At 46.4% G+C, this 21,565-nt stretch overlaps 1 protein-coding gene across 1 annotated transcript; it reads left to right on the forward strand.

Moving 5' to 3' along the window:
* The first annotated feature begins 1,424 nt into the window (after positions 1–1,424).
* On the forward strand, positions 1,425–21,533 carry LOC134489013 (antigen-presenting glycoprotein CD1d-like). The gene is made up of 6 exons (XM_063291406.1): positions 1,425–1,584; positions 2,330–2,475; positions 2,526–2,655; positions 15,308–15,582; positions 20,048–20,150; positions 21,431–21,533. Exons 1-5 carry the CDS (start codon positions 1,506–1,508, stop codon positions 20,069–20,071), a joined length of 654 nt encoding a protein of 217 aa, XP_063147476.1. The 5' UTR covers positions 1,425–1,505; the 3' UTR covers positions 20,072–20,150; positions 21,431–21,533.
* The last annotated feature ends 32 nt before the right edge of the window (positions 21,534–21,565 follow it).

Consider the following 21,565-nt stretch of genomic DNA (forward strand, 5'->3'; position numbering starts at 1 on the left):
TTATTTGCTTTGTCAAAAAATAAAAACAAAAAACTAATCCCCAAACAAACAATGTTGGAAAGTTTTTATTTATTCGTGTATTTTTATTTTATTTATTTAATTATTTTCTATCCCACCTTTATTATTTTTATAAATAACTATTTTTATTTTATTTTATTTTATTCGTGTATTTTTTTAAATTTTCCAAATGGCTCCTCAAGGCATTAATCTTTTTTTCCCCCTCAGCATCCTTTCAGGCTTTAGAGGATCTAGTTTAGTGTTTCTCATCCTTGACAACTTTAAGATGTGTGGACTTCAACTCCCAGAGTTGCCAAGAAAACTGCTGGGACTTGTCCAGGCAGCCTCCAAGAATCGGACACGATTGAACCGATTAAAAAAAAACTTTCCACAGAAAAAGTAAGGCGACTTCCCTGCTATAGAGTGCTACTATTATTCCTTGCTTTCCTCAGGGGTATTATGGGACAGCCAGTGGCGGGGTTATGAGCAGAGTTAGTGTGTCATAAAACCACCTAAAGCTTGTCAGCTATAAAGTTAGGGAGAGGAAACTGTAATCCAAAATAGTCCTGGATTTATTTAAGGATTCTCTCCTAGTCAATCATACTGGGGGAGTGAAGCCAATTCAGTGGCCTGCTACTGACATTACAGATGGCCACAGCTGCCATCGTGATATTTTTGACCACCATCCCAGTCATTCTCTGTAGCAAAGTAGCATCCAATAGCAGCCATACAAAGAAAAGCTTTTTGGGGTCCTCGATAATTTTTAAAAGTGGGAAGGGGTCCTGACAGAAAAAAGTTTAAGAAACACCAACCTACAATTTTAAAACATTCTAAACCAGTGTTTCTCAACCTTAGCCACTTTAAGATGTGTGGACTTCAACTCCCAGAGTTGCTGGCTGGGGAATTCTGGGAGCTAAAGTACACAGTCTTAATGTTGCTAAGGTTGAGAAACACTGTTCTAAACAATTTGTTTCATTTTCCTTAATTCTCACCTAACTGATCTTGCTCTTAAGTTTGCAATGCAGAGCCTTCTCTGTTACCTTTTATCTTTTAAAAAAAAATTGAAAATGGGAAGTAAGGTTAGAACACAGTTGCAGCGTTTGCTTTCCTGTGGAGTCGGATGTTATGCTACTGAAGATTCTGAGTTTCTGTTGGACTTCTCACATGTTTAATGTTGAAATATTTGGATGCATGAAGAGAACAGCTCCTGGAGCTTTAATAGCTGTAGAGAGGAAAGAACGTTTTGGGAAGTGGCTTGTCATGTGTGAGAAACTTCCCTCTTGCCTACAAATCCTGCGGTGCATCTGGGCCCTCTGTTCCGTTTTTGTTGGTCTGCCTGGGGCTAAAGGCTTCACACTTTCACATCCCCTTCTTTATCCCACACAGCCTTGCCCGTCCCTCTCCCAGAAGCACTTAACTCCACACATTCACTGGACTCCTGCACATGGAAGATCAGGTTCCTCCAGCCTTGGTCCAAAAGTAGCCTTCCGACCTTCTTCTGGAACTTTATGGAGGGTACCTTCAAAACCTACTTTGCGTGTTTCCAACAAACAGTCGGCAGTATCTCTCGTGATTTAAACACAAGCTGTGAGTACAGGCACTCTCCTTGGCCCCACATGTGGTATCTGGTGAGGAAAGGCTGTGGGAATAGATCATGCTAAGATATGTGTTAGTGTTCATCTACTACAACAGTTGTTCCCTGCGCAACTTGTGATATAAATAGCAGATGCAAGTAAATGAAAACCAGCTCAAGATTAAGCCCTCACAGAGTGCTAAAAACGCATCTCAACTAGATTAAGCAATTTAACTTTTCTTTCAGTACTTCAGTGAAGTCTGCAGAATTATTTTAAAAAACTTCCTCCCTAAAAATTCTTGAAGCAAGTTTCCAGCTTGCTTGTTTTGTTGCCATGCTCACCCAACTTACTGCCTTCCAGTGTAGGATGGATGGATGGATGGATGGATGGATGGATGGATGGATGGATGGATGGATATGTCAACTCCTAGATAGATAGATAGATAGATAGATAGATAGATAGATAGATAGATAGATAGATAGATAGATAGATAAGGTGTCAATAGATAGACAGATAGACAGACAGAAATGGTGGGACATCAATTCCTAGATAGATAGACAGACACATCAACTCCTACATAGATAGATACAGGCATCAACTGATGATGGATGGATGGATGGATAGATATGGTGGGACATCAACTCCCAAAAAGCCATTCCGGATGTAGATTGAGATTGGTGATGCTGTCCTGTAAGAAAGGCTGGAAACTTGTAGGGAAAGCCCCATAACTTTGTTTTCTTCCACATTTCAACACCCAGATCCTCTGGTTGTCCAGTCCTTGCTTTTCTGTGAAACTGGTGCCAGTGGGTTGACGAGGGCTTTCTACGACGTTGCCATAAATGGAGAAGCTATGGTTACCTACAAAGCCGATAACTCCACATGGGTGGCCCTAAAGAAAGATAAGGTAGGGAGATGGGCGGTGATAGAAATGTGAATAATAAATAAATAAATAAGGTAGCTGTTTATATTCAAGACTATCTCAACAAAGACACAGCTGCTACGCTTCATAGCCTGCTGATGTTGTCGTGTGTTCAAGCACTTCAAAGCTTTCTTCAAGTGGGCAAAGCAACAGTGGACAGACAAGGTAAAGCCTAAGTTTTGTATTTTTTTACAGGTACACCCACAGTTGTGGGGGCATCCGCAGGGTGTCAACCCCACTTTGGTAGATCAGAGCAAACCAGACCAGAAAATTAACTCTACAGGAAGACTTTATTAAAATAGGCTACAATAACAGAATCTTGCAAGCCTGATTATTATCTCCCTTCCCTCTGATATCCCAGTGAGTCAGGGAGGAACCTGCCTGAGCTGCTTCTGAATATTATCTTGCTTCCCAGGACTTAAAGCATCTTTCAGCTCTCTCTGCTTATGTAATAGCTCTTGCATATTTCTGTCAAGATTGTCTCCCTTACTTTCTACACAGGGGAAATCCAGATAAATAAGATGGCAGGTGCATTATCCCAATTGAAGCCCTGCACCTTTTGTACATGTGTGTGATATGGAAGGGCAGGGCTTTGATCACAATGCTGTTCCCACCACCTTCAGGATTTTGACCCTCCCCCTAGATGCCCTTCATAGTGGGGGCTCTTTTGTTTTTTGACTGGAGGTTGGTGGGCTGGGGAATTGGGTGGCAGGACAGAACTTCTGGATCAGCAGACTTTCTGTGGGTGGGGGAGAGAATTGATGCTGGCAGGCTGCATGGAGCCCCCTCGCCCATGTGGTTTCCTTCTGACGTTAGGATGATCATCAACAGAGGTAAGTAACCCAGTGCATCACTTAGCCTCTTTTCAGCATCTGTTTTCTTCTTGCTGCAACATTAGCAGAAAATATTTTTGCCTAGGGCTCAAAGGGTGTCTCTTTTATGCCTCCTTTATTTTATCCTCCTATCACTGCAGCGGTTCTTGCTTCCTACCTGCTTGATCAGTGTTTCTCAACCTTGGCAGCTTGAAGATGTGTGGACTTCAACTCCCAGAATTCCCCAGCCAGCATGGCTGGCTGGGGAATTCTGGGAGTTGAAGTCCACACATCTTCAAGTTGCCAAGGTTGAGAAACACTGTGCTAGATGGATGCAGGTGTGCATGGCCAGGTATCCAGGTCTATTTCTAAAGCTAAGTTAATGGCTTGAACAGACTTTGGAGTTCTAGGTCCAAATTCCTTCTTCTGCTGCAGCTCAGTTTGGAGTCAGGTGACGCTGAAACTGAATCAAATCAAACAAACAGTAATAAACTATCTTGTGCCAGGATCCATTCCAAATCCCACCAACTGCTGCCAGCATACGTCCGAGGATAGGAAAGGAACAGGAACTTAGACACACACCCACAGTACTTGTCTGAAACTAAGATGTTGGTTGTTGTTATAAGGCAATTAAGTAAACAATTTGTGTTTATTTCTAATATACAGAGTCCTTAGCTTACCAAATATTACATCCTTATATACAGAGCTTTGTTCAGTTCCTTCATTCACTTTCTCCTTTACCTTATACCAGTGTTTCTCAACCTTGGCAACTTTAAGCTGTGTGGACTTCTGGGAGTTGAAGTCCACACAGCTTAAAGTTGCTCAGAAGGTTGAGAAACACTGCCTTGTATAGACAATTCCTCAACTTAATCCGTGCCTTGTTGTGTTCATTCCTTCTGGCAGCTGCCCATCAAGTACATTCACTCTGGGCTTGTTCTGAGCCTTTTCTACGCTGGAGAGGACCAGCAGGCCCGCAACTAGGGTCTCTGTCACCCAGGGCAAACATGGATTCCGCGCCCATTTTGGCGCCCCCCCCAGCACTCATTTTGGCACCTCCCCAGTGGGGTGCCCGGGGCACATGCCCCGCTTGCCCCCCCTAGTTGCGGCCCTGAGGACCAGGGAGAGAGGGAAAGTCATTGTTTTCTGAGCCTCTTGGAAAGCCAGCACCTTGATCATGCTTTCCCATACAGGTAGTCCTCAGCTTACAACCACAATGGGGACAAGAACTTCCGCCGCTAAGCGACATGGTTGTTAAGTGAGTCACACCCAATTTTACAACCTTTTTTGTCAGTCATTAAGCAAATCCGGCTTCCCCCATTGACTTTGCTTGTTGGAAGCCCCCTGGGAAGGTTGCAAATGGCAATCCCCTGACTCTGGGACACTGTAATGGTTGCCCTAGCCCCAAATACTCAGACTCACAAGAGGCTGCTAAATGAAATCTGATTTATTTAGAGTACTAAAGACAGATACAGAGAAAGCTGAGAATGAGCAAAAGCGCGCCAAATACAAACTTAAACCCTTGGTGCAAACGTATCCCGCCTCCCTTGTAACAGCCCCGCCCGACACAGGTGCTAGCAATCGTCAGAGTTGCTAGCCTGGGAAAGTAACCTTGAGCGCAGTAGATAATACAAATACATTCCAAAGCAAAGCCAAAAGATAACCGTTCCCATCCTCCCGAGAAAGATGAAACACGCATCCAATTAATGACATGCGAAACGTTACGATGCATCAAAGACATTGAAACGGCGAACATGACATACCGCCCTCCTAAAAATACACTTAGGGACCCGGTTTTGTGGGATAAGCAGAGTGGAAGCGGGCCACCAAAACAGGGGAAGCTACATCTGGTGCAGCGACCCACTCAGGATGAGGGAAATGTTTCCAACGAACTAAGTATTGCAAAGAATTGCGAAGGCGTCTAGAGTCCAGAATTTCTTTAACTTCGAAGTGTTGCTGACCATCAATCATGATGGGGGTGGGAGGTGGAGGTTGACGATGCCAGCGGTCAGAAGGAATAGTCGGTTTGAGTAAGCTGCAATGAAACACAGGGTGTAAGCGTTTAAGGTTATGAGGCAAGTCAAGTTTAAAAGTCACAGGGTTAATCTGAGCGACAATCGGGAAAGGACCCACAAACTTAGGCGCAAGTTTCTTTGAAGGTTGGGATGACTTGATAAACTTTGTTGAAAGGTACACAGAGTCCCCCACTTGGAATGCTGGTTGGGGGGCCCGCTTCCGATCAGCATACAGTTTATAATCTGCTTGTGCATCTGCCAATGCCTTTTGAATCATTGGCCAGGAGTCAGCCAGTTGTGTTGTCCAATCATCTGGAGTGACTGCACCAGCCGGAGGTTGTGGTAGATCAGAGATAGGTACAAAGTCCTTACCCAGGGCTACCCGAAAGGGGGTTTGGCCAGTGCTTTGATGCACTGCATTGTTGTAAGCCACTTCAGCAAATGGTAGGAGGTCTACCCAATTGTCCTGCTGGTAATTCACAAAAGCTCGAAGGTACTGTTCTAGAGTCGAGTTAAGCGCCTCAGTGGCCCCGTCCGTCTGAGGATGCCAAGCCGTGGATAGGGCTTGTTTCGTGCCTAACAGCTTGAGAAACGCCCGCCAAAATTGCGAGGTAAATTGTGTACCTCTGTCCGAAATCAAGCGGGAGGGGCATCCGTGCAACCTGTACACGTGTACAAGGAATAGGCGAGCCAATTGACGGGCGGACGGAATGGACACGCAAGGGATGAAGTGCGCCTGTTTGGAGAAATAGTCTTTGACCACCCAAATGACCGTTTTGCGTTGGCTGGGCGGGAGCTCGACAATAAAGTCCATGGAGATTTCCTCCCAAGGGGAAGAAGGGGCTGCCACCGGTTGCAGCAGTCCTTGGGGCTTGCCCACCTTGCGCTTGGACATTGCACAAACAGTGCAGGAGGCAATGTAGTCTTTGACATCTTTACGTAATGTGGGCCACCAGAATTGCCTCCGAACGAGGTGCAAGGTTTTTACAAACCCGAAGTGACCTGCAAGTTTGTCATCGTGTGAACGTAGTAACACATCTTTTCTGAGGCTTTCAGGGACGTAGAGGCGGTCGGATTTCCAAGCAAAGCCTCTGTCAAAAGTAACATTGTCTTTATTTGCAAGCAACCAAGTATCCGTTTTTAGTTCTTTTAGAAACTTTTGTTGCAACTGGGAGGGAATTGACAAAGGACTGGGCTGAACAGCGCTTGTAGTGGGCGGCTGTTGCGCGCGCGTTTGGCTTCGCGTCACAGCCTGCATGCCCAATTGGGGCGCCGTCCATAGGGTGCTTACCACATCTGGCGCTGCCCCAGAGTCCTGAGGTTGCCTTGACAAGGCATCAGCCAAGAAGTTCTTTTTCCCTGGAATAAATTTAAACTGAAAATTGAATCGGTTGAAAAATTGAGCCCAACGAACTTGTTTGGGGCTCAGTTTTCGAGGGGTACTAAGAGCCTCCAAGTTTTTATGGTCAGTCCATACTTCAAAGGGATGATTTGCCCCTTCTAACAGATGCCGCCAAGCTTCTAATGCAGCTTTTACTGCAAATGCCTCCTTCTCCCAAACATGCCAACGCCTTTCAGTCTCAGAGAATTTGCGGGATAAGTAGGCACAGGGCTTGAGGCATCCTGCCTCATCCTTCTGCATCAACAATGCCCCAATAGAATAATCGGAAGCATCTGCCTGTACAACAAACGGCTTGGAGGGATCAGGATGCTGTAAAATTGGCTCTTTGACAAAAGCTGCTTTCAGGCGCTCAAACGCCGTTTGACAAGCAGGCGTCCACCTCAACAGCGCTCCGGGATTCTTGACTCTCCTAGTATCTCCCACCCCTTTGGTTCGCAGCAGCTCAGTTAGGGGCAAGGCAATCTCAGCGAATCCCCTTATGAACAATCTGTAATAGTTGCTGAACCCCAAGAAACTTTGAAGTTGCCTGCGGGTGCGGGGACTCTCCCAGTCCATGATAGCCTGCACCTTGGCAGGGTCCATTTCTATGCCTTTATCTGAAATTCTATACCCCAAGTAGTCAATTTGGGTCTGATGAAAGGCACATTTCGCCAGCTTAGCATACAATTCAGCCGACCTGAGTTTACACAATACCTGCTTTACCAGAGCTACATGCTCTTTCATGGTTTCAGTATAAATCAATACATCATCCAAATACACAAGTACACCTTTGAACAGATGTTCATGCAAAACCTCATTGATTAATTGCATAAATACCCCAGGGGCCCCAGCCAACCCAAACGGCAACACCTTATACTGGAAAGCTCCCAACGGGCAATTGAATGCGGTTTTCCACTCATCCCCCTCCTTGATCCGTACACGATAGTAGGCTTCTCTTAAATCAAGCTTAGAGAAGATCTTGCCCTTGGCCAGATGTGACAACATGTCCTTTATCAATGGCAAGGGATATTTGTTGGAAATTGAGACGGCATTTAATCCGCGGAAATCCGTACAAAGTCTCAATGTCCCGTCCTTTTTTGGGCGAAAAAGAACCGGCGCCCCCACGGGTGAATTTGCCGGCTCAATAAATCCGCGCGCCAGATTTTTGTCCACAAATTCCCTCAACAGAGTCAGTTCCTTCTGAGTCATGGAATAAATTTTTGGTTTAGGCAATTGGGTGTTGGGCAACAGTTCTATGGCACAGTCCGTCTTTCGATGGGGGGGCAACTGATCGGCTTCCTTTTCACCGAATACATCAGCAAACATCCAGTACTCGGCCGGCAAGCCTTCCAGAGGAGAGGCCGGGTAAGGCGGAGTCGCAGCTGCCGCAACCCCCACCATCTCCTCTGGGGCACCCTTCCCCTCGGCCGCTTGATAAAACCCATCCCTAAACGTGATAGTTCGGTAGACCCAGTTTATGTGGGGGTTTTGCTGCACCAACCAGGGTACCCCCAACACCACCAATGGCCCCCCAACCGGAGCCACCACAAAAGACAGCCCTTCCTGGTGACTGCCCAGTTGCAAGGCTACACGCCCTGTAAAATGGGTGACCGGTTGGCCCCCTGCCACGGACCCATCCAGCTGAGTAAAAGCGATGGGTCGCTGTAAAGGGAACGTGGGGAGCTCCAAAGCCGCCACCACGTCGGGGTGCATAAGACAGCGGGAACACCCCGAATCAATCATGGCCCATACTTCCACAGTCTTGGATTGGGAGCCCAATTTCAATTTCACCATGAGTATGCGGTAAGTGCCACTCACCGATGGAGGCTCGCGCCCATCCTCTACCACCTGCCCAGCGGCGCCCTTTAGAGCAGGTGGCTGGCGTTTCCCGCCGGCTGCGGGATTTCGGTCTCCCCCTCAATTTCGAAGAACATTACATCGTCTCCCTCGGTTTCAGCCACCGCAGCTTTTTGCTTCCTCGGCAATGCAGGGGACTTTGCTGGCGGTTTTCCGGGCCGTTCCTCCACCTTTGCCTTCGGGCATGCTGCCACTCTATGCCCCTCCTTACCACATCTCAGGCACAAGCCTTTTGCGTACCGCTTCTCCCGCTCCTCGTCCCAGGGTCGTTGTCCCGGTTTCCCCCCGGTGGTCGATGGGCGGCTGGGCTTCACCTCCCGCCCCGACTTGGCGGTCCTCCGCTGGGCAAAGATCTCCTGTGCATGTTCAGCCCTCCCCGCCAGCAGGATCCACTCATACAGCGTGTATGGGTCGTCCCTCCCCAGGGACCAGCGCAGCACCTCTGTATTCAAGCCATCCTTGAAGAGCTCGATAATGGTGGCTTGGGACCAGTCATCCACCTTCCCAGCTAGCGCTTTAAACTCCAAAGCATAATCGGCCACTGATCTGAACCCCTGCTTGAGTTCCTTCAGGGCTCGCTTTGCTCTCTCCTTTGCTAAGGGGTCCTCGAAGTGTTGCTTCAACGCCCAGAGGAACTCCTCGAGACTTTCCAGTTCGGGCGCCTCCGACTGGCACATCTGGACATACCAGTCTGCCGCCCTCCCCTTCAGTTTGGTGGCAATGGTGATGATCCTTGCCTTTTCCGATTGGAAAAACGCCCCCCATTCTTCCATATAGGCTTTCGCGTTCGTCAGGAAGAACGAGAGTTTGGTCGGGTCCCCATCAAACTTGACAGGGAAGTCTCGCATGCCGCCTCCCGCCGCGCTGCGCCCCACCACCGGTGCTGCCGCGGCTTGTGTTCCCCTGGCTTGGGGCAGTACGGGGCCCCGGGGCGATCGCCCTGGCGATGCTGCGATTTCCATCCGGACCGACTGGTCCCCTTCGCGCCTCCGCACCACCCGTCGCCGTTCCGGGGACAGCCCCTGGGAAGAGGGGGTTGAATGCCTTTGGCTTGATTCTTCCCGGACCTCTCGCAACGAGGTCACATCCAAGCTCAGCTGTTTCAATATAGCCTCCAACGAATCCATTTTGGACTCCAACACTCGGATCCGATCCGGAGTGGGTGAGCCCTCCGTTGGCTGCACCTGCACCACGTTGGGGGACAATGGGTATCTCTGCCTCCAGGAGGGACCCCCCGCTGCCGTGGCATCTCCTTGGGTCGTATCCCAGGTGAGCAGCTCGCCCGGAGAATTTACGGTGGTCTCTGGGGCCGTTTTCAGCCCCCCGGCTTCACTCTCCGACTCGGAGCTCGCCTCCTCTCGGATGGCTGACAGCTCCCCACCTTGGGACGGTCGGCCGGACTGCCTCACGGTCGAGTCCGGTTCCCCTTCCTCCATCATCATGATGTCGGGTTCAGTCATCGCGGGCTCTCTCCCTCACAGGGTTAGACGCTTGTCTTTCCTGGACAGGGGCCAGCGGAGTTAGGAACTTAGATTCTCAGCTTTATGTAATGGTTGCCCTAGCCCCAAATACTCAGACTCACAAGAGGCTGCTAAATGAAATCTGATTTATTTAGAGTACTAAAGACAGATACAGAGAAAGCTGAGAATGAGCAAAAGCGCGCCAAATACAAACTTAAACCCTTGGTGCAAACGTATCCCGCCTCCCTTGTAACAGCCCCGCCCGACACAGGTGCTAGCAATCGTCAGAGTTGCTAGCCTGGGAAAGTAACCTTGAGCGCAGTAGATAATACAAATACATTCCAAAGCAAAGCCAAAAGATAACCGTTCCCATCCTCCCGAGAAAGATGAAACACGCATCCAATTAATGACATGCGAAACGTTACGATGCATCAAAGACATTGAAACGGCGAACATGACACACTGCAACCATCGTAAATACATGCCAGTTGCCAAGCATCCGAATTTTGATCATGTGATCATGGGGACACCGCAACAGTCATAAGTGTGAGGACCGGTCACAAGTCACTTTTTTCATCACCATCGTAACTTTGAACGGTTGTTAAACTAATGGTTTTAAGTTGAGGACTACCTGTTCTAACACCTGATCTGTCTGCACCCTGGAAAAGGACAGCTTCCATCCTTTCCCCAGCCAGCCCACTCAGCTGATCTTCATCTTGCTAATTCCTCAGCCTCACGTTGCTCCTTCCTCTTGGGAGCCCCTCTCCCATTCTGTTTCCTCCACAGCTCCAGTCCTTGCTCCTGGGTTCATATACAGCCCCTCCCGTTTATCCCACACAAACCCAACACCAACAACCTTCTTGCTGGCCTTACAAACCTGCCCCTTATAAAGCTTCCCCAAATGGCAGGCGTCCCAGCTCATAGGGACACTCCTTAACTGGACAGATTCCATTAATTAGACAGACTTCTCACTATCTATGCCATTCTTTTCACGCAACAGAGAAAATTCCTAACCTAATCGCGATCAAGTACCCCCCACATCTCAGTCAGGGCAACTCACCTGCCGGACTGTGATTTTACCAGCTGTAGAATGACCAGAGATCAACCAGAGTAGCTTTTCTTCCTGTTACATCTCCCAGCTGGCAAATCTTCACTAGAAAATGGGCTGAGTGTTCTATACCCCATTTCAGGCTCCAGAATAGAAGGTGACAGTCTCATCTGCGTGACTTTAATTTCTTAAAGGAGAAGAGAGAATAACAAAGCCAAATTTCTCCTGTACCAGAACTATTTACTTTTTAGAAAAACTGTAAATTGATGAACTTACAAAAGTGTGTTGGTGGGAAAAAATTTACAGTTTAAAAATACACTATTCCCCCCCACCCCCGGCCCAACCACCTCCCTCTCAAAAACAACTCACGGTGAAATGAGAATTTGATAGTTTGGGAATTTATGTAGATTTCAGTTTCAGCAGTGTCCAAACATGTTTTTGAAAGTCCGCTGGAGGAGTAAAAGATGAATACCAACAGATGACTCCCAGCAGCTGATATGCTATTTCTTGTCCTGGGGGGTAGCATTTTATTTTTATTTATTTATTTATATCCAGCCTTTATTATTTTTATAAATAACTCAAGGTGGTGAACATACCTAATACTCCTTCCCCCTCCTGTTTTCCCCACAACAGCAACCCTGTGAGGTGGGTTGGGCTGAGAGGGAGTGACTGGCCCAAAGTCACCCAGCCGGCTTGCATGCCTGAGGCAGGACTAGAACTCTCATACCACGCCCGATTGGCTCTTGGGCTGAGAGGGAGTGACTGGCCCAACGTCACCCAGCCGGCTTGCATGCCTGAGGCGGGACTAGAACTCTCATACCACGCCCGATTGGCTCTTGGGCTGAGAGGGAGTGACTGGCCCAAAGTCACCCAGCCGGCTTGCATGCCTGAGGCGGGACTAGAACTCTCATACCACGCCTGATTGGCTCTTGGGCTGAGAGGGAGTGACTGGCCCAAAGTCACCCAACCGGCTTTCAGGGCTAAGGCGGGACTAGAACTCTCAGACTCCTGGTTTCTAGCCTGGTGAATGTAATAACATGATTAATAGCAATTTGTATCTTTCATCAGTTTGCACAGTCATACAAACATTTGTCCAAGTTGATTGCTACGTCTTGTAGACAGTTTAACTCTGCACTGTCGGAAGAAATGCTCTTTTCATGGTCCTGAATCTCCTGTTCAGCTTCATTGCATCACTGAAATAAGTGGGGAGAGAACTTCCAGAAGCTCCAATCTGTTTGGAAAATCTTCTAAGGAAACAAGTACCTATACCCGAGCCTAGGTTGTCTCCCTGTTCCTCTGTGGAATAATGTCTTTCCATCAAGGAAATAGATGCCAAATTTTCCTTTTTTGCTCCATTTATGTAATGGAATGTGGGAAAGACCTTGGGAGACATGACGAAGAGATGCTGCCTAAGGAACGGTCAGATAAGAGGGGTCATAGCCCACAGCTGGACAATGGGCAGGGCAAGAGGCTCAAAAGGGGCCCACCCTAGTTTCCCAGGGTGTAAAGGAGACGGTGGGAGATTTGTACTTTTTAGATTTGTACTGTTTCAGTTGGCCAGTTGTGACTGAGAATTGTACTTTCAGACTTGCAAGATCCTGTTAATAGCTTTACAATAAAGTAGAATTAGCTCATCTGGTTGTGTTTCCTGTTGGGTCTACCTGGTAAGGCTGACACTACCTGAATGCTGAAATGAAGGAACTGAATATATTGGATTCTTAAAAAAGATAATACAATATTCTCAGAGCCAATGGAGAGCTTCTTGCCGCCATTGAGGAACTGAACTCTGGCCTTGAGAAGGAAGTAGGAGAGGTGAACTGGTTGCTCAGCCCTGGGAAAGTCAAAAGCATGAGAAAGAGACTCAGAACAGCCCTGCTTTGACATTTTCTTTAAAAGGGGGCAAAGGGAAATTTCGGAGGGCTTTCAATATATGAATTGCAATTGAGATTTTATTTATGTGTTTGTTTGTTTGTTTGTTTGTCATATTTTTATTACTGCCCATCTCCCCCACTCGGGGGACCCTGGGCGGTTCACAATAAAACAGTACAAAATACAATAAAATCAGAATAATATCAATAAATATGCATATAAAATATAATAAAATCCAACTGATGGCAGATCTAATTCCACCCAAAGGGACTATTCCACCTTTCAGGAACTAAACTGGGCGTTCCATGCTTTTATTACTGAAATATAACCAACCAACAATGAAAGTGTAATACACCAGTGATAACAGAATAAGGAAGTACGTATATTATGTTGATTAAAATAAACTGAATATAAAAAGGAAAAAAATAGGGGGGGAAAAAAGAAAATGTAATAATGGATTGAATAGTTATGCGACATCTGCATTAAATTAATGCAGTCCTTAAAACTTACTAAATTTAGGCCATATACATTGCTCCATCTTCTTATTTTGAGACTATGGAGCATATTCAAAAGTTGAGAACAAACGCATATCTGGACTCCTTTCCTTAGCATCAGACTTACAGATTATTTTATGTAGAAGCCAAGATACAAAGCTTGAACTTAGTTCCCACTAACCCCAGGCAGCATGTCTAATTACAAGAGACTGTGGGAGTTGATATTCAAAAAAATCTGAAGTCAACAAATTGTCTACTTCTGTCAGAGAAGACGGCCAGTCACTATGCTATTCTGTAACACCAAGATCTTTCAAACAGTACGGGTAGTCCTTGCTTAATGACCACAACTGAGGCCAGAATTTCAGTTGCTAAGCAAAAGAGTCATTAAGTGAATCCAACCCGATTTTATGACCTTTTTTGTGGTGGTCGTTAAGCAAATCACTGCAGTTGTTAAGCAAACCACATGGTCATTAAGCAGATCACGCGGTTCTCCATTGATTTTGCTTGCCAGAAACAGGTAGGGAAGGTCGAAAATGGGCATCATGGGATGCTGCGATGGTCATAAATGCAAACCGGTTGCCAAGCACCCAAATCATGTTCATGTGACTGTGGGGACACTGTGACAGTCATAAGTGTGAGCACTAGCTGTGAGTAAGTTGTTTTTAGCACGGTTGTAAGTTTGAACCATCACTACACAAATGGACATTAAGTAAGGACTACTTGCATGGGAATGCCAGCAAATGAGTGTAAGGTCAGCATTACAATGTGTAACTCTTAAATATTTCATAAAGCATCAGCAACAAGGTTGCATGACTGCAGTTGTACTCAGAACACCTTAAGTCCCCTCTGCCCTCTTAGTAAAGTCTTGTCCAATTTCCCTAGGGGTTTTGCTCTGGATGCCCACTATTAGTGTCCATGGCCTCCTAGGAGTGTTATCAGCTCTTCTGGGGTAATAATGCCTTTTCTGTTGACTTTCAGTAAGACCAGGGGAAAAGGGCTAATAATCACCCCTCTCCTACTTGCTAAGGTCTGTATTCTACTTTCCCTCGCACAAGTTTTAATAGTAATCTGTTTCACTGGACGGAGCAGGGGCTGCATTTGCACAGGGGTCCTCGGATTCTTAAAGACCACTAATTAGATTTTGTTGCCTTGCCTGCTGTGTCTGGTGTGGCCTTCCGCAGCCTGGTACCCTGCCAATTTGCCAGTCTGGCTGACTTCGCTTTCTTAGAGTTGTAGCTCCAACACACCTGGGGACCATCAGGTTGGAGATGGCTGGGTTTTATGGAAAGCTGAACTTTTCGCAATATAGATTTGCAGCGTCACTGAAAAGGCATAACCCTCTACAGGACAAGGGCCGCTTATGACCTGCAAGGTGTGGGCACAACAATTTCAGGTGGGCTTTTGGATTTTAGCATGGGCCTAGAGGTTACTGCGGCACAATTTGCAGATTTATAAAAATATTAACATATCGTCTTGGGGAAAAGGTAGTGTAGTTAAAGACTCCTCAGATATGGAATTCTGACGTTTTATAAACAACTCCATCAGGCCTGGGCCTCAACAAAGACAAACATTTTCCATAGATAGAAAGAAGTCTGCACCCCTGACGTTAATTCAGGAGATGTGTTTTTATCCATTTACAAAATGTCCTAAACCCAAATATATTCCAAAAACAAGATGATGGAGCAATACGTTTCTGCGGTTATAGTTGAAAGATTCCATTAATGTTGTAATAATATCATGTGGATCTTTTTTTTCTTTTTTCTTCGTTTCTTCACACACACCCCTTTAAGTTTAGTTTATTTAATTACTGTAATCTGTCTTTTTTATGTGCCATCCCTGGTGTATTTTTTTTAATTCACTAATCAAATGAAATTTGTTCCTCAGTGCTGCCGGACGGTGTGGTTTTTGCTCAAAAGTCCTCCATCCCTGATTCATTGTTGCTGGTCTGCCGAGTCACTAACTTCCACCCACGGCATATTACTGTATCCTGGCTGAAGGATGGGAAAGAGCTTTCGGCCAACTCCACCGGCATCTTACCTAACTATGATATCACACACCAGATCCGCGTTCTCTGGTTATTAATTCAAAGGACACTCATAATTATGCTTGTAAAATACAACACGGCACCCGGGGAAACAAAACTCTTACAATCCCCTGGGGTAAGTACTTTGATGTGGTATCTGTTATGGAGGGGGTGATTGGCATGTAAAGTTTTACCTGCAAGTGTAAATAAGGAATATTAGTCTTGAATCTTTACTCGTTAACATGACTTCTGTTTACACACAAACACACACACACACACATACATATGTGTGTGTGTGTGTATCCTGGCACGTTCTTAGTGGTATGGGGATACCAAGTCATCTTGTCTGCCTCCTGAAGAATCTGTATAACGACCAAGTAGCAACAGTAAGAACAGACCACGGAACAACGGACTGGTTTAAGATTGGGAAAGGAGTGCGGCAGGGCTGTATACTCTCACCCTACCTATTCAACTTGTACGCAGAACACATCATGCGACATGCTGGGCTTGAGGAATCCAAGGCTGGAGTTAAAATCGCTGGAAGAAACATTCACAATCTCAGATATGCAGATGATACACTTCGTTGGCTGAAAGCGAAGAGGAACTGAGGAGCCTTATGATGAAGATGAAAGAAGAAAGTGCAAAAGCTGGCTTGCAGCTAAACCTCAAAAAAACCAAGATTATGGCAACCAGCTTGATGGATAACTGGCAAATAGAGGGAGAAAATGTAGAAGCAGTGAAAGACTTTGTATTTCTAGATGCGAAGATTACTGCAGATGCTGAGTGCAGTCAGGAAATCAGAAGACGCTTAATCCTTGGGAGAAGAGCAATGACCAATCTCGATAAAATAGTCAAGAGCAGAGACATCACACTGACAACAAAGGTCAGCATAGTTAAAGCAATGGTGTTCCCCGTAGTAACATATGGCTGCGAGAGCTGGACCATAAGGAAGGCTGAGAGAAGGAAGATCAATGCTTTGGAACTGGAGGAAAATTCTGAGAGTGCCTTGGACTGCAAGAAGATCGAACCTGTCCATACTCCAGGAAATAAAGCCAGACTGCTCACTTGAGGGAATATTAAAAGCAAAACTGAAATACTTTGGCCACATAATGAGAAGACAGGACACCCTGGAGAAGATGCTGATGCTAGGGAGAGTGGAGGGCAAAAGGAAGAGGGGCCGACCAAGGGCAAGGTGGATGGATGATATTCTAGAGGTGACGGACTCGTCCCTGGGGGAGCTGGGGGTGTTGACAACCGGCAGGAAGCTCTGGCGTGGGCTGGTCCATGAAGTCACGAAGAGTCGGAAGGAACTGAACGAATGAACAACAACATTATTTTTATTATTATTATAACAGTAGTATTAACAGTGAGTATGTGATTTTTATTTGTATTTGTAACTTCACTTGGTACAATATTTTTTTTCTGTTCTTCATGTCACTCTTGACTCCTATTGACTGCCTGAACTAGTCCCTGCAGCTTTCTTGGCAAGGTGTTTTGGAAGTAGCTTGCCATTGCCTCCCTCCTAAGGGCTGAGAGAAAGTGACTGGCCCAAGATGGCCCAGCTGGCTTTGTGCCTAAGCAGGACTAGAACTCACAGTCTCCTCGTTTCTAGCCTGATGCCTTAATCGCTACACCAAACCGGCTTTAAGTAATCCAATTTAAGATGTTTGTGTGCACTTGAAAGGAACTAAGTGCCAGGATACACACACACATTCCAGGTTCCAATGGTGTGTTGATCCTTAGAACATCGGATTCGCTGTTCACCACCAGCACCATCGGCCGCTAGCCGTCCTTTTGGCTTTGAGCTAGCTGCGTCATCACGTCTGGGGCTAGTTGAACTCATCCTCTGTTCCTCCCCAGTAGCATTTTGACCATCTTCCGACCTGGGGGTCTCATCTTCCGATGGTATACCGACGTATCTCTGGTTGTACTGATCCACTGAGTTTTCATGGCAAGAATACTGGGGTGGGTTGCCATTACCTTCCCCAGGGATCGCATTTAGTCTGACCTCTCTGTCATGACCTTCCTGTCTTGGGTGGCCCTTCACGGTTTAACTCATGGCATCATTGAGGTGCTCAAGCTCCAGCACCACGACAAGGTAACGATCCTTTGCTGAAGAATAAAAATAATACTAAATAATAAAAATAATACTCACTGTTAATACCACTGTCAATCCACGAAGTTAATACTTCATGGACTTGTTAGGACAAAATCGGTTTGTGGTGAGGTCTAAGCTATCAGACCTCACACCGTTTTTATTTATTTATTTATCAAACTTTATCACTGCTCATCTCCCCACCACAGGGGGACTCTGGGCAGTTTACAATAAAACATTTTAACTATTGCTTTAATAGGGATATATACATCTGATTGATAAATAAATAAATAAGTGCATATGTCCTTGCATAAATAAATAAATCATTATGTTCTTGTAATGGTATGTGGGAAAGACCATGGGAGAGAGAGTGAAGAGACACTGCCAAGGGAATTGTCAGATAAGAGGCAGCAGAGCCCACAGCTGGATAGTGGGAGGGGCAAGAGGCTCAGAAGAGACCCTCCCTAATTTTTTGGGGTGTAAAGGAGACGGGGAATTGTATTTTCAGACTGATGTTGGCCTCATGGGGTAAACAGATAGGAATCACAACCGGAATAAAGTAATTCTACTTCATTGTAAAGCTACATAAACAGAATCTTGCAAGTCTGAAAGTACAATTCTCAGTCACAACTGGCCAACTGAAACAGGAACCAGCGAGGCTTCCATGGAATGGTAGCATGCAGTTGAGTTTTTCCTTGAGAATTCACTTAAGAAGTGGTGAACCAGAGTTCTCCTTGTGTGAGAACGACCCTTTAATCTTTTCCCTGCTGTGAGTTCTTGCTTCTTTTCAAATTCCAGATCCAAGTGTAGGGTGGAATAATGTCAGTCCCAGCCCAAGAATGGCAAGGAATCAGTCCAGCCAAACTCCAGTTCTTTATCTGCTCACACATTGTACAGAAAGAATCTTGCCAGACTAAAGCAACCCTACCTAACCCAAGGGGAAATAACCTGGGAAGGCCCTAGGGCGTGGCTATCCTGAACCTCTTGGTTTTCCCACAATCGCTTCCCGGTCTGTGTGTCCTCTTATCTTGTCCCCCTTCTTGGAATGTGCTCCCTCCTTCCTGAGAACCAGCGGCACTGCTGAAATCCACCACCTCACCTCCCGCTTCAGAGACACATTCCATAACAGGTGATGACTTGGACCAGGAGAGGAGAAGAGCGGAAAACAAAAATGAAATATCTGTAAACCCTGACAGTTTTCTCTCCTCCTAATTTCTCTCCTACATGCGTATCTCCCCTCCGCTCCCCTTCAGTCTCCTTCATGCATTTTATGAACCTGGACTGTGCACAGAATTGTTCCGTGCAAAGACAAGCCACAAGTCTATTGAGCTATTTTACCACCCCCGCCCCACTCCCCATCGTAGAAAGGCCAGAGTGATCAGAACCACCCTGCAGGATCATTCGTGGGGATAGCGAAGAACCCAGGTGTGAGACCGAGCTGTCACTTTAGTACAACTCAGTGGAGGGGGGGCTGGGAGGGGCTGGGAAGATCGAGTAAGTCAAGGTAGGGCTTGCAATCGAAGCTCTGGCACTTTTTGCATGCATCAGTCGCAGCACCATCTCGACTCTTCCCCCCCCCCTCCCCATCAGATGCCCCTGGCTGGTTTCATTAAATGACTCATGTTCCCTATTCATATCGTACAGCAGAGGACTTCCCTAGAAGTGTGGATTGCTTCAGAACTGAGAGCTTTGGAGACGCACCCGTGATCTTGGAAGCCTCTGCTGGTGTTGATCACTTCAGCTTTCCCTTTCTGCATATATCACAGACCTTTGGCAACTTCCAACAGGATCTTTAGTTGTCAGACAGCCAAGCTGCTCTAGCAGTCTCAGGGTCCCTGCTATTACCCTGGCTGGCTGGTGTTCCTTCTGATTCCGATATTCAGCCTCCCAGCGTATCTCCTGCACTGTACAGTGTGTTTCTTTGCAGTCATTTGACCTTACTCTTACCCAATCACCCTTCCATAAATTTCTCCACTCGTCCTTCATTCAAACCCTAAACATTGTGTGTGTGTGTGTGTGTGTGTGTGTGTGTGTGTGCCTTTGAGTCAGCCTGGCTCCTGGCAACTGCCTGGACCAGTCCCTGCAGTTTTCTCAGCAAGGTTTTGGAAGTGGCTTGCCATTGCCTGCTTCCTAGGGCTGAGAGAGAGTGACTGGCCCAAGGTCACCCAGCTGGCTTCGTGCCTAAGGCAGGACTAGAACTCTCCGTCTCCCGGTTTCTAGCCCATTGCCTTAACCACTACACCACACTGGTTCTCCTAAGACAATTACATTGCATTTAAGTTGTAATTAATTTGGGAACAATCAGATAAAATTTCTGACTGCAGGAACTACAATTTTAAAAAAAAACTACCCAAACACCAGTAAGCACCCGCGTGCTGCATCACACTTGGCATCTCTGTAAATCACCCAAGATGCTTCAGATGCTGCTGAAGAAACAGAACTGGAGGGTAGTTTCTGTCTGATTATGTTGCTTTTACTGTCCTTTTGCATCTGTGCTTTTCCAAAGGCAAAAGTTCAAACAAAACTATAGTAGCCGCTGTAGTGGGAGCCCTTGTCTGTGTGGCAGTAATTATCCTAGCTGTGTTATTTTTTCAATGGAGGAAACGTCGGTAAGTCCCTGCTTATCCCTTTCAAGGGTTTGGGATTTGTGGATCTGTTTAGCTGTGGATGATGGGGTGATTGTCCCCCACAACTGGAGGGTATCACATTGAGGAGAATCCTAGACTTAAATTTTCTGACACTCACTCCAATTCAAGTGATGCGGAGTTTGGAGTGTGGGGGGAATCTTGGCCTGAATGTTATGTAACCAGGCTAGAACAAGGATGTTCTAAAAGTGGCACCAAAAAGCAGGGAGCTGCTTTCAAGAATGTCTGGAAGCAGGAAGTAAGCATCAACCTTTGTTTCAAATTAGCCAGTTCTTGGAGACACATAATTAAGTTCACCAAGGCACGGTTAAGTTGCATAAGCAGGACTATCAAGAATCTCTGCATTATCGCCAATAAAGTCAGTTGATGTGACTTAATTCCTGGGAAGTTTTTTTTTTTAATCCAAGCAGAATGTGGCCAAAACACAAATCCACCAACCCACCACCCTCACTACGATGTCCCTCTGCTCTCAGCCTGCTTTTCTGCTGGCAGACAAGGAAGGAGATGTGCTTTCATGGTGTCTGAGCACGTGCAGTCATGTCCCTCTGCAAACACCACAGTGTCACTGCAGGGCAGGGCTGCCGTACGTTTAACAAAAGAGATTTCCAACCTGATGAAGCGGCTTTATCTGATGTAGCAAACAGAAGTTGCTCATATCCTATTAGAAGTTCTGCATCTGGAGAGGTTTTTTTAATTATGATCGCCCCTCATCTAAGACAGGGTTGGTCAGCCACCTGCAGGTGCTTCCTCCTACAGCTCAACTCACCATATATAGGCATGCCAGCCCTCCAATGTCTGTAAACCAGGTTTTTGCAACCTGGATCTGATCCAGACTTGCCACTCATTATTCTTTAAGAAAATGGTGACTCTCTCCACTTTCAGCTCGGGATAACACGATCAGGACAATCGGCACTTCAGGCTGCATTTCCAGGAATGCCGGGGCATTTCAGTTAACACCCCCGCTGCCAAAAGGTGGTTATCCCAGTGCCTTTGTCCTTCTGCAGCAGACTACACAGTTCCCATGTGCCTGCTCTAAATACAAAAATCCCTCAAGGCAGCAGCTTTGGGGTTATCCAGACTGATGGTAGATACGGGACAAGTCCCAGCTAGTGCGCCAAGGGCAGACTTGATGGCAAAATGTGGCTGAAATGATTCACATCTTTTTGGCAGGACGAATCAGCTCAGAGTAAGAGCTGATGAATGCTTATTGCGTGAACACATTTAACTACTTTCTCTCATTCCAGAGAATATCAGGGCATAGTCGAGAGCGCGCCATTTTAATGTCAAGCTGGAAGTCAAATCCATGCAGGGACAGATTAAAGGCTGGAAGCGAATGCCATCTGAAGAGTTTTGATCCTACTGCATCCCTTTCTGTCATT

Source organism: Candoia aspera, chromosome 2 (assembly GCF_035149785.1).
Source record: "Candoia aspera isolate rCanAsp1 chromosome 2, rCanAsp1.hap2, whole genome shotgun sequence".
Lineage (NCBI taxonomy): Eukaryota > Metazoa > Chordata > Lepidosauria > Squamata > Boidae > Candoia > Candoia aspera.

Coding starts and splice junctions, on each gene's coding strand:
- LOC134489013 (XM_063291406.1), top strand. CDS start 1,506: ATGGAGGGTACCTTCAAAACCTACTTTGCGTGTTTCCAACAAACAGTC. Junction 1,585..2,329: donor TCGTGATTTAAACACAAGCT/GTGAGTACAGGC, acceptor TTCAACACCCAG/ATCCTCTGGTTGTCCAGTCC. Junction 2,476..2,525: donor TGGCCCTAAAGAAAGATAAG/GTAGGGAGATGG, acceptor TAAATAAATAAG/GTAGCTGTTTATATTCAAGA.